This window comes from Rhinopithecus roxellana, chromosome 10, assembly GCF_007565055.1.
Source record: "Rhinopithecus roxellana isolate Shanxi Qingling chromosome 10, ASM756505v1, whole genome shotgun sequence".
NCBI classification, from domain to species: Eukaryota; Metazoa; Chordata; class Mammalia; order Primates; family Cercopithecidae; genus Rhinopithecus; species Rhinopithecus roxellana.
The window spans coordinates 125,759,454-125,773,512 of NC_044558.1; the positions used below are offsets into that span (position 1 = coordinate 125,759,454).

Consider the following 14,059-nt stretch of genomic DNA (forward strand, 5'->3'; position numbering starts at 1 on the left):
GCATTTTGTATCTGTAGGGGATCTCATAATGCGAATTAGCCATCATAGGGTTTGTAAGTTTTAAACTGATATTCCCCTCGTACTCTGGTGTGTGTGTGCATGCATTTGTATATATATATATATATGTGTGTATTTGGGAAAAAACTCTGTAGGTTGGTATAGAAAAGTGTTTCTATACAATGATTGTGCATTTACTTCTGCTTGGGTCCAAAAATGTCACAATAGTCTAGTGTAATGTTTAACATAAATTCCTACTATGGTAGTCCAAGTTAATATTCTGGAGACACACAGAGCACAGACTAGAGCTCAGTATCTCAGATAATCATTTTCCTTACTCAAGGACTGAGTAGAGAGAGGCTTTGTCAAAAGTGTTTCTGATCAGTAGAAATAGTTTTTCTTCTCCCATCTTTTACAGGTGGCTGCTATCCAATGTTTGAGGACTATTTGAGGATCTTAGCTCCAGTCCTGCCCCTTCCCCTACTTTCACCAAGTGATTTAGTCCTAAGATTTCAGCACGTTTCCCAGTGTTAGCAATAAACACCAATCTTACAGCTGAGGATCTATATCTAGTCTGATATTTCCTCCAGGCCATTGCAGCATCACTGTTGGAGCTACTGCTCAGGCTTGAAGTTCCCTCTAAATGTCTGCAACCCTAAGATTTATCCTACCTTTCTTATAGTTTGTTTAATGTTTATACACACACCATGTGGTGTGTGTATGTGTGTGTGTGGTGTAGTGTGTCTATATTTTCTCAGTCCACCAGTTGCTAGAGATAGAACTCCATTGCATTTCCTCTGGGAAGCTCAAAGCCTATGTATCAAAAAATACTCACATCATGATTCTACCAAAAATCTTCATTTTGTCTGTGTTTCTGCCATAATGAATAGCACCTGTATTCTTGGTTTCCAAAATTTGGAAATGAAATTTTGGAATCATCTTAAATCCAACCTTTCTGTTGGTTCTCATATCCAATTAATCACCAACTCAATTTTTACAATTGCAATATTTTGCTTCACATATTCTAGCAATCTCAGTTATGCATGAATATAATGATTATCTTCAGAATGTGAATATTAAATCAGATAAGTGGATCACATAAGAAGTAGTGCAAGACTGGAGTAATAGATTGAATAAATCAGCTACCAGCTACCTAGTGACCCAAGTCAACCTGGTATTTAGTAATGTTTATGAATTTTCACAAACTCATGTATCGCACATATTTACTTAGAACAGAGGAATGAAAAAAATAAACATAGAACCTAATATGACTTTTCAGACTTTTATGATTTTCTAATTTCTATTCTATTAGTTATCTGTGCATATACAGTGTCTCATTTCTCTTATAAACTGAAAGATTGGTGTGAATGAATAAAATTAACTAGTTAAACATTAAAATTTAGCCCTCATTATCTGCCAGGCACTATATTTCATATTTTATCTAATTTAATCTTTACAGAAACTTAATTATTATTCTCACTTCACAGAAGAGGGAGCCTAGGGACAAGAAAGTTAAATACTCTGATGATGGCCACAGGTAGAAAGGGGCAGAACCAGGATGTAAACAAACAGATCTTGACTTCAGAGCTGACAGTATTGTCTATGATGCTCTTCTGAGTGAATACTGTATTAACAGTATATTAATAGTAAGGTTGTTGTCCTTTGGTAATTTTCAAGTTATCAAGTACATTCTCAAATCTAGTATCCAAACTAAACTCCAGTTTGGATAATATACATTGAAAATGTGGTGGAACTCACTTTCTAGTTATGCAGAGTATGTGTCTTTTGATTCAATTTAATAATGAACTGGATCTGGTAGGCACATCACAATATTGACTTATATTGAGTTAACACATAAGTGAAATAAATGATTTTTTCCATTTGAATGACTCATAAATTTTTCTTCTCCATGTTATTATTGGATAAATATATTTTTTAATCCATGAGAGACTTAAAATAGATCTCAACTAAATTGTATCTTTTTACTTTTAGCTCATTAATAAAATCTGTAGACAATTTTTGGAATCCTCCTTTTGTCTTTTGTAGTATTAATTAGTTATTCTTCAGGTTTTTGTCATTGGTTTCAGGATTTGTAAAATTACATATCAGAGATACTGGCAACAAATTTAAAAGTACATGTTATTTTTCCACAAAAGAAGCAAAGTATTATCCCATTAATATAAAACTTGCATTGTGTCTTTGTATTGACACTTTGTTAAGAAAATGTAAGGGGAATTAAAATCTTTTTATGCTGTGAACACATATCTTTGTATGCAAATAAAAGGAAGAACTCTGTTCCATCTCTTCTTAAAATAAACTGTTGTAATTTTCCATTGGAATGACGGTGGTGCTGGTGACAAAACTGATGTTTTTTGAGAAAACACAATTGTTAATGATAAAGACAAAGAACATAAAAACATTGTAGAGTGAAACGTGATTCACACAGAATCAAAGAAAAGAGAGATTTCTCACTATAGTTAATGGCAAAACATAGAAAAGAATAAGGTCAAAACAGAGACGGTTTTTTTAAAATAAATGCTTATTTAAGAACATGTGCAAATCTGAGATATAGAACGGCTAATGAAAAATTCTTAGAATGGTGACCATAGAATCGCTATCTATCTTAAGGCCAGCCTGCATTGTTGATTTGAAGAATTTGTCATTGCTGTAGGCATATTGGGCCATTTTTGTGTTGCTATAAAGAAATATCTGAGTCTGGGTAATTCATAAAGAAAAGAGGTTGAATTGGCTCACAGTTCTGCAGACAATACAAGAAGTGTGGTGCCAGCATCGCCTTCTGGTGAGGGCCTCAGGAAGCTTTGCAATCATAGCAGAAGGTGAAGGGGATGCAGGTGTCTAACCTGGTGAGAGCTGGAGCAGAGGGAGGCGGGATGTGCTGCACAATTTTAAACAACCAGATTTTGTGAGAACTCGCTCACTATTGCAAGGACAGCACCAAGCCATTCAAGAGGGATCCACCCCCATGACCCAATGCCTCCCATCAGACCTCACTTCCAACATTGGGGCTTATATTTCAATATGAGATTCAGAGAGGACAGACATCCAAATTGTATCAGTAGATTGTATTTGTCATCAGCGATTGTTTTGAAAAATCAGTCACTTCAAGGATGTGCAATCAGATGATTATCAAACACCTCAACACCACAACTGACTGTCCAGAGTTTGTTCTGAACCCTGTGAATCTGATTTTCTAGTAAGTTTGCCCAACTATACCCTGATTCCAAACAATAGGTGTATTTTGAAACTCTCCCAGGGTTGACCATCATTACTTTGTTTTCATAGTGTTTTGTGGAAACCACAGACTTTGTCTAAGGCTGAGTTTCCCTGCTTTCCCCACACTTCTTCCTCCCTCTCTCTCTCTTTTCCTCTCCCTCTTCCTTACCCTTCCTCTCCTTCTACCTCTCTCTCTCATTTTGTTTCAAGTAATGTTAAATTAGAGCTAAGTTAGTAAGTTAGTGTTAAGTCAGTTCTAATTTTGAACATTTGCTCAGTGAAAATTAAAGCCCAGTTACAGGGTAACCAGAGTCTTGAGAACTTTCTTTTTGTGTGAAAGCAAACAATCATATTTTATTCCACTTGCTCCTCATGGAAAAAGAAGAAGTTTGAGAATAAATTGATGTTCCCTCATTTATTTCAATAGATTGTAAGATGTGAATCTTGGTTATCTACAGGAAAACGTGGATAATATTATTGAAGAAGTTAAAAAAATATGCAGTGTTCTAGGGTGTGTGGAAACCAAACAAATTACAGATGCAGTAAATGAACTAAGTCTAATTCTTCAGAGAAAAGCAGAGGTAAGTATATTCATTTATTACACAGTAGTTTTAAACCTGAGTTCAATATTTAATTAAGGAGAGTAAAATACTTTTTACTAACAACTGTATTTCTGTGTGTATGTTTGAGTCTGTGTGATTGTGTGTGTATCTCTCTGTGTGTGTGTGTGTGTGTGTGTGTGCTGCCAAACAGTATATTTCAATTGTTTGGGAGTGTTGGCAGCTTGAGTCTATTATGCCAAATAGATTTGATTAAACTATAAGGACATTGATTACACCTTTGAAGTTTGTAACCACCTAATAACTTCAGGTGGTACTGAAATCAATCCTATAATCCTACCTAAATGAACGTAATTATATAACATTCACATATACGTGTTTGTATAGATTGTTAACGGTTCTCACGTATACGAGTGTATACAGGCATAAGTGTCATGTTTGTATGGATAAGCACATTTATAAAAAAGAAAAGATCCATTTTTGTGCTATCTTTTGCGAATTTTGCAGTGCACACTGCTTCCATGATTCCTGTGTGACTTTCTCTGGATCCCACATTGTGGTTTGGTGGGCTTAAAAAATGGACATTATGTGATTTTCTTTTGAATTCTAAGAAATCTGATGTAGACCTGTAAGTGATTATTTTCCAAGAAAAACATTAGGACATCTGGTTACAATAAATTCATTTATCTTATTATTAATTTAGCAGATGATAAAGCAGAAAGATACGATGATAATAATAACTAGTATTTGCTAGTCCATTGTAATATATAACATAGTTTGACATATGCATTACCTTATTGAATTTAATTTTTATTTTATCTCAATTTATGTTCATAGCAATGTCATAAAGTTGGTATTTTAATGTTCATTTCACTATTAAAACTCAACGCTTACAGTGTGTGTGTACGGAGAATTAATAAGTGGCAAAATACAGATTTGAACCTAGGCCCCTATACACATTACAGTGCATGTGAAACTTTCTAAGATAGAGTGAATACATATAATCTCTATCTGCGTGGTAGACAACAAGAAAGATTCTACTACTTTTGAATATGCCAGTCTTGAAATTTTCAAAAGATTGATTTACAATATAGATAATCGTATTACTACATAGAAATAATCATGCTTACTGCTTATTGTTTCAAATAGATAAGTGGGTATGAAAATTCAGTAGTTTCTTAATGATGGGCTTTCTAGATCTTATTTAATCCAAAGTTTTGTGTGATTAGACAGTAAAAAAATGAATATAGAAATTTAAATACGTTCTTTACATGAACAATGATGATTTTGATGACTCATGGAGGTACACCACAAACATATTTTAAAGGTAAACATTATTGAAAAGCTAAAAATGCAAAGCATTAAATAAATCAAAATTTAAATAATGTAATCAATAAATCCAGCAATTCAATATCGAAGACAGATTTGTGTTTATTTCCCTAAATTTTTCTTAAAAAGGAAACACCTTCTCTTTTACTTTCCAATTATAGAAGGAAACTGAGTAACTATGTAGTCTCCAAAACTGTTTTTGTATGTAGCTCTTAAGACCTAGGGCCTTTACAAGTAACAACAAGGTAAAACAATCTGATTTGATCACATATAGTATAATCATATTTTTCTATTCTGCCTCAGAGTAAAAAAAAAATATACTGGAGCAGGGGCGTTCAATCTTTTGGCTTCCCTGGGCCACATTACAAAAATTGTCTTGGGCCACATGTAAAATACACTAACACTAACAATAGCTGATAGGCTTAAAAAAAAAATCTCATAATGTTTTAAGGAAGTTTACATATTTGTAATATTTGTGTTGGGCCACATTCAGTGTCATCCTGGGCTGCATGTGGCCCACAGGCTGCGGGTTGGACAAACTTGTACTAGCGTCTTAAAAAGCATTTCACCAGTATGTTTCGAAAATAACTATTTTGATGAACTTAAAAACTTGGGAATTACATGATGCTGAAAAGGGGCTTTCTAATTGGTGATGTTAAGTCAGTATAACAAGGTAGTGAGAATTAACTTTGAACAGGCGGGTATTTCTCTTAAATTGTCACATTTTAGAAACATTACAAGCTCCCAAAGCTGATAAAATACATGAGATAAGATAATGCAAATATGAATTGGATTTAAGATCTACCAGTTTCTGTATAAACATCCTGTGGAAAATTAATTCACTTTTTGGAGTTTTAATTTTCCTCATGTTTAAAACAGAAAAATAAAACAGAATTTGCAGGGTTCTTCTAAGTATGGGAAATAATGTTAATAAAGGGCCCTGATGACAGTGTAGCTTAAATGAGATCGTTGTTGTTACTGGAGGTATTAAGGATGGTGCTGGTGCTAGTTCTGGAGAATCTTTCCCACAAGGCCAATACGAAGGCTTTAATTCACACAAGCACCAGGAAGGTTGGCCCCTGTCATCTCATGACCATTGATTACAACCAGCCTCCTGACAAATATGAACCATTGCCAGAGGAAGAGACCAGATGTGTGGATGTGGACACATCTTCCCATCTGTTAAGACTATTTTATTATTCTTCTACTTTTATGTCCAGCTCTTGGTGAATTGGCGGACAAACAACTGATCAAACAATGAGGAAAATATAGTCTTAGGATGAAGCATTTTGAATGATGTTAAAGTATTGCTGGTTATAAAAAGTTTTATCTTCAAAACACTCATTTTCTGAAACTCCCTAAAAGAACAAAAATGACAATTTTTCAGAAATATCAAACTTAATATTTGAAGTTAAAAGAATTTTTCACAAAGGAATTGGGTATTTCATTGGAAAGCCATAAACAATTATCATACTCAAGAAAAACTCAACTTCACATTTCACTTTCCTTATGTACTAGTGTAAACACAAAATTTTGTGTGATTTTTCTTTGAAACTTTTAAACTTGTAATATCTATTTATCCTATATTTTGATAAGACTACAATGATTTTCATGAGAGAAATTAAGAAAGGAGTTAACAATCAGGAGTTTTATTTAATATATGTCAATAGATAAAATAGTTCAATATTCTGTAAAAATGGATCCTACTTATTTTGAGCAGACTGTTGAAAGCTCATTTATTCTACATCAGTTGCATTCATACTTTTGTTCATCTCTTTTTCCATCCCATTTGAATCGTGAGCCCACCTATGTAAGAATATTGGCACACATATTAAGTACATTTTACACAATTTGTGCAGTAACCAGCTACAGTTAACAATGCCAAAGCAGTCTATCCACCCACCATGAAGTTAAGACTGAAGAAATGACAAATACAGGCCTTCTGCCAACAAACTGAAATTTGAGAAGCTTTTCTTTTTCTTGGCTGCATTTTTGGTCAACATACAAAGGACTATTTCCTGCCATACAGGGAAGTCATTAGGAGTGTATTAAATGTAAGCTTTGGCAAGATGAAGGATTATATGACAAACATACTTGTACTCTATTTTATTCTCTGACCCAGCACTGGAAACAATTTGCATCCTTCAAATTATATTCCAGAACTCACATAATTTAATTTCCATTAAATGCTTACATAATAGGCGAACCACAAAGTGAAAATATGGTCTTTCACATCATGGTGTAGGTGGATGTCATGGTGATTTTCTAATGTAAGTCTATATTTCTGAATAAATTGAATTCTAGTTAAATCAGGCTAACATTTTTAATAATCTCACCCACATGGATAGGGTGGAAATCTCATATGTAGTTGTTAAGACTAGCAACTGATACTATACTCCGATTAAATATTTTACCTAATAGAAATGCTTCTGAAAAGGTTCATGCGAAAGATGCTTCTAATTAAAAAGTTACATATAAATGTAATGACATTTTAAACATGATCAAAACGTTCTCTCTCTAAAAGAATACTGTAACAAATTTTTTGTTATGGAAAAACAATTATTCTCTAATTTATTTGTTTGAGAAATCTGGTTTTTAACTAATTGTATTTCCTTAAATGCAAGACTTGAAATTTTATATTTTTATTTTCACTTTTTTTAAATTTTGAGTTTATAAATTTAAAACGTTTTATTGGCAATTAAAATGGATCTTATTAACAATTGTATTTCCTTTTGGGCTGAAACCATTTTTTAGGATGTTTATAAATCAACTTATACAGTTTTCATGATAGTTCAGTTACAACCAGCAAATCCTAAGCCACCAAAGTAATTCTAGGTTTCTAACAAGGATAAAAATAAGTAAATAAGGAAGGGCAGCACACTAATGGACATGAACCTAAAGAATAATGAAAATGGAAACAAAAAAAACAGGATTTCGGATTGTATTTTTTATTTAAGATATGACTCAATATATTTTATTTTTTCAAGTGTTTGACTATCAGAGTTTTAAAATTTTCCTAAGAAGGAGCAAAGAAAGAAAACTATTTAGTGAATCTATACTGATTTTGTACACTTCAATTCGGTCTTCTTTTAGGTGCTGTCCAAAGCTTGCTGAATAACTGCTAGGAATAAGAGCTGGACATGGCATACAGAGAGAATTAGACATGCACGTTTATCAAAAGATTAGTCACTGTTATATAAGGGGAATTGAGCTTAGACAATCTATCGTGGTAATTTCTCTTTTAAAAAAGTACCTACATTGCTTATTACAATATTTAGAAAGTTTTTATTTCATCATACAATTTAAATTTATTCTGTTTAATAAGCAAATTGATATATGATGCCAAGAAATATTTTGTTGTTTTATCATGACAAAAAAATTATAATGTTTAGATTTTGGACGTTACCTTTTGATTATTTTGTGAATTTGTTGTGTGAATAACAAGTATAATTTTACATTTCTTTCAGAATTTTTATCAAAGTTCAGAGACTTCAGCAAAAGGTAAAACATACATGTACTCAAGTATTTTGAAATAAATAAAAGAAAAAAATAAGTTATAGAATCCAAAATAATTTTTTTATCCAAATACTGTGGTAACACACAACACACGCACACACACACACGCACACACACACACACACACACACAGCCTTATGAGGAGAAAGATGCTTTTCTAAAATCCTTTTTATTAATGGAAGTGTTTATTCTGCAAGGGAATAAAAATCCACACTCTGTAAATTTTTAGCCTGATATTTTTTAAATAATGAGAAAAGTCTACAAAAAGATCTATAATATTAAAATGCTGAAAATATCTTATAACCATTACAAGACATTGAGAATTTTACCATTTACCTAATTATATTTTGATGTAAGAAAAATTAGAAAAGTAGTAGATGTCTGTCTGCAAGGTCACCCACTTCAAATTTAAATTCCAGCTCTATATGAAAGACCAAGCTAATATAACAGGTAGGAGGATTTGGTTCTGGAATAATTAGTGTTTACAGAGGCTCTGAATCTATAAAATTGCAAGCCATGGGAGGACTTTGCCTCTATAGGAAACAGTAGGTGTGAGATTGCGTGGGATAGAGCAGAGTCTGACTTTTGGAATCAGGAAGAACTGGTTTTGAATTTCAACTCTCCCAACTCATATCTCAAGTGGTTTTGAATCAAAGATCCTACTTTCAGAGTCGGTGATTCTAGATTAAACTCTCTGATCTTGTTATCCTAATATGCATAAACAGTATAATAGGATTTAATATGCAGGGTCTGGTCAGGATCATTCTTGGTTGTAGATGGTATTTGGCACAGGAGTACTCTGAGTATCTGCAAGAAAACTGTCTGCCCCTCAGATGTTCAACTAACACACTTGGATTCAGAAAAATCCACTGGAAAGCAAATGAAAACCTCTCCTGTCCTCCACACCCTTAACTGTTTCAGTAGTCATGTACAAAAGTATATCCTCTCAACTCTAATTCCCACCACTCAGAAGAAGACATTCAATTATGTTTGAGGAACTCCCCCATCTCACATCAAAAAGGAAAATAGGGTGGCAGAGGGTATAAAGAAACTTGTGCAAGTACAAAAACCCCTATTCTAGGTGTTCATAAAACTCCAGAACACAATAGAGGGAAGGAAGGAATGGTCACTCCCTGACAGTATTACTAGCAGAATCTCAGTGGTCGAACATGAAGTGATCAAGCTGGAGGTGTGTCTGTATGAAACTGATTCTCCTTTTCTATCAGGAATGTTTAATGAGGTCTCCTCCCCCATATTCCTCCAGGGACTGGAATATGAGATCCCACAAAACTGTACAGAAATGTTCCTGGAGACTTATATCCTATAATAAATCATGACAGATTTTAATTGAGTCTAAATTGCACATAGATTGTCCTTGCCTCTTTATTTCATGGCACTGTAACTCTTTTCTAGAGTAAAATTAGGTGCAATAAACTCTTTTCCCACCATATTTCACTACCAAGCCCTGTGTCTTGGGTGCTTAATATGATTTCATGATGCTATTTGAAATGTAGTCTTCATCTAGAGTTCAGGAAGTAAAACATAATGCATAAGCATACATCTCTATGCAAACTTAAAGTAGCAAATTATATCCAAGAACCATGTTTCTGCACAAAAAGCAAAAAGTAGAGTTTGAGTAATTAACTAAATGACTAAGTTTCCCCAAAAATATATGCTAGAGCTTAAATTAATAAATTTATGATTTGTTTTAGATGTGTGTTCATTTGCACAATGTTGGGAATTCTTGAAAAGAAGTTTGTGCTTCCTGCTTCAGGATACCAAGAATACAATTTGGAGACAGAGAAACAAGATGTTTCTATATATTTATAATTCTCTGCCTCCTGCTGTTCAGGAGAATCTCTGTTCATTGGCCTCCAGAGTTTGATGTGGCCTCTTTTAAGACTATTTTTACACTGCTTTACTCTTCTGCTTCATTAATTGCTACTGCTGACTTCTCAGAGAATTTTAATTACAGGTTTTTTTTTCCTCTGCTTGTCCCCCCAGGCAGTTTCAACAGAGGGCACAATTTAAGAAATATAACAAATAAGGAAAGTTAATCTACCTTATATATTTTGTACAAATTTATGAATAACTAAGTGAAAAACAGCATATGTTAAACAACAACAAACATATTTAATTATAGACAGAGCTACTGAGGCACAGACCGGATGTGGGAGGAAGCTCCGTGTCAAGCTGGCCACTTTCCTGAAGTATCCAACTGCCTGTGTGCTGGAATACTGTAGATTGTCAAAGGAAATATCTAGCTCTGTACTATTTTCATTTCCAAACAATTAGAAACAAAAGGCAATTCATGATTTTTTAACTTATAAATTGTTTATTTCTGGAATTTTCACTTAGTTTTTTTTTTACTTAAGTTTACTTTGGGTAACTGAAACTGTGGAAAGCAAAAGTACTGTTAAGACTGAACTACTATATAGGGAATTGCATGTTTTAAAAACTTATAAATAATCACGTGTGTTTGAATAAACAACTTTATTGACTAACAGCACATGGATTCATATCACAGCAGATTAAAAAAAAAAAAACACAATTTCTGATGATGTGCTTACTTGTTCTCATTATCTACTTAGCTGCCAGAGAAAAACTATTAGCCCCTATACCTAGTAATTTTTCTTCTTTTGTGACAAATCACTTTTAGGAATAACCAGTGACTCCTTTTAAATAACTAATGGCAAAACTCAAGAAAGGCTTTGATTTTGAAAAAGAGATACAGTAAACATCATAAATCTTTCATTTCAAGCTGGTTTTAAATCCTAGCCATGTACTATTTTCATTCTGTTTTTATATCAGCGCATTGTATATGATTAGTGTTCAGTTAATGGTAAACATGATAGCATCATCAAATTCATTATGATTAATTCTTTAGATAGAATTTGTTTGACGTACTTATAAGTCATGTAGAAAAAATATTCCTTGTCTGAAAATTAATTTTAAACAATCACAAATCTGAAAAAAAAATTGCAAATTACAGTTGATCAGAATGTCAAATTAATAATTTTTAAAATTCCAAATTGTGATGAAAAGGCCATGCTTCGAAGATTTCTGCAGCTGAAGATCAGAAAGCTTATTGATAAATAATCTACTAGCAACTAAGCCAGGTTGCATTCAGAGGTACAGATAGTTAATTGCCTTCAGTTGGTAAAGGGTCACTTTAATTAAATTTATTTAAATTGTATTATAAGAAATTTCAAAGCTTTAATTGATGGCCTATGATAAATATGGCCCTTGTTAGTGACTTGATCTCTACCTCTTCTTTTCTAGGCTTGATAGAGAAGGTAACAACTGAACTATCCACATCCATCTACCAGCTCATCAATGTCTATTGTAACAGCTTTTATGCAGATTTTCAGCCTGTAAATGTACCCAGATGCATTTCCTATCTAAATCCCGGGCTTCCTTCCCACCTCAGCTTCACAGTGTATGCCGCACACAACATTCCAGAAACCTGGGTGCACAGGTGAGTGGTGGTGAGTTTTTCACAAAAGGGTTGCAATTTGTCATGTTCTTACATGCAGAAGCAAAAATGTCATAAAATTTTGGAATTAATCAGCATAGGTTTATCCATATTCTTAAAATCACATTTTACATGTTTAGATTCAAAATAAATATTTAATTTTCTTTCTTCTTCCATTTTCCATATTTAAACAATTGCCGTTACCAATATATCATTGTGGAAATAGAAAATACTCATTCTATTTAGTGGCTGCTCTAAAATTTTCTTTTTCATGTTTGGGTTTAAATGGCTAATGCCAGTTAAGAAAACATAGTAAGACGAAAACACATACACATACAGAGAGATGGACAGTCCTCAAAAATAGAAAAAAAAAAAATCACTCTGATCCTCACCAGGTTTCAGTGGTATTTTGCAAGAATTGTACCTTGATAAAATGAGAATTAGCCAAGAATTATTTGCGTTTCAATAGAAATGAATGACAATTATGCATGGAATATCACCAGATTTTAAGTTGACTCTACTATTTAGTATTTTCTTCAATAACATAATTACAGTAATATAGAGATAATTAATTAAAGTTCATAAGATAGTAATTTGGTAATGGAGTTATTATACTTACTGCATTTAGCATCTCAAGGAAAACTGAAATAAATAATTTCAGTAAAAATTCAATTTTTGGCCGGAAACAGTGGCTCACGCCTGTAATCCCAGCACTTTGGGAGGGCAAGGCGGGTGAATCACTTGAGGTCAGAAGTTCAAAACCAGACTGGACAACATGGTGAAACCCTGTCTGTACTAAAAATACAAAAAATTAGTGGGGCATGGTGGCACACACCTGTAATCCCAGCTACTCGGGAGGCTGAGGCAGTAAAATCATTTGAAATCAGAAAGCAGAGGTTGCAGTGTGCAGTGAGCCGAGATAGTGCCACTGCACTCCAGCCTGGGGGACAGAGTGAGACTCTGTCTCAAAAAAAAAAGCAAAAGAAGATTCAATTTTTATCTTGATCTGTATTTTTTAAAAATAAACTGTATAAATCTTCATAGAGGAAATTTTACCTGTGTATACAAAAAAACACTATCTATGCACATATTTGGAATCCATGAAGTAATATTTCTATTCTTTTTCCTTTTTTAATTTTATGAAAATTTTTAAAGGGCTGATGTACAGTAAAATAAATTACTACTCTAATTAATGTTTTCTTTTAATTTTCTAACCATCAATAAATACTCCTTAGTTTGAATTCCCATGGAAAATTTCTATAGCCAGATAAATACAGATAAAGCTATATGTATAGGGCTTGCATTTATATATGTGTGTCTATATGTAGATAGACAAGGATAAATATATATATAAATATATACATAGGTGTGTAAATGCAAAATGTAAAATATATACGTATGTGTGTAAATATACATATGTGTACAAATGTAAAATGCATATGAATATAAAAAAGTGTGCATTTATGCATGTATGTGTGTTTGTGTATGAATGATCTAAGTAACTCTCCTTTTTCTGCCTCTGTATAGTACCTATGTGTGAGTAAAAATAGAACACTTTTTAATATTGTTATATGCAGGTAGATGTTTACATATATACATATAATTATAAATATAAAATAATGCTTTTCTGCAAATGTTCCTGTAATCAATAAGTAACTTAGGGCTCTGATGAAGGAAACAAAATCATCCCAGCCATTCATTACTGGAACAAACTATAAAGGGCTGGACACAGGGGAAAATATGAAGCTATTCCTCTCTTAAGGAATCCATGGGCCAGTCAAAGTTCTTTGGGAAGAGGCTGTGGTACGATGTCTTATCTCATGACAAATTACATCTTTATTGTAGATTTTCTTAGGGACCTAGTATATAAGTTATCTATTAATACATAACAAATTACCCCAGAACTTAGCAGTTTAGCACAACAAACTTTGATGAGTTCACATTCTGA

General features: G+C 33.0%; 1 protein-coding gene across 3 annotated transcripts in view; it reads left to right on the plus strand.

Moving 5' to 3' along the window:
* The window catches only part of PIK3C2G (phosphatidylinositol-4-phosphate 3-kinase catalytic subunit type 2 gamma), a 403,430-nt gene that overhangs the window by 69,350 nt on the left and 320,021 nt on the right, over positions 1-14,059 (plus strand). For all 3 annotated transcript variants that reach the window (XM_030939123.1, XM_030939124.1, XM_030939125.1), the window contains 3 exons: positions 3,690-3,812; positions 8,588-8,621; positions 11,919-12,114. In XM_030939123.1, coding sequence (XP_030794983.1) covers positions 3,690-3,812; positions 8,588-8,621; positions 11,919-12,114 — 353 coding nt within the window. The remainder of the gene's footprint in view (positions 1-3,689; positions 3,813-8,587; positions 8,622-11,918; positions 12,115-14,059) is intronic.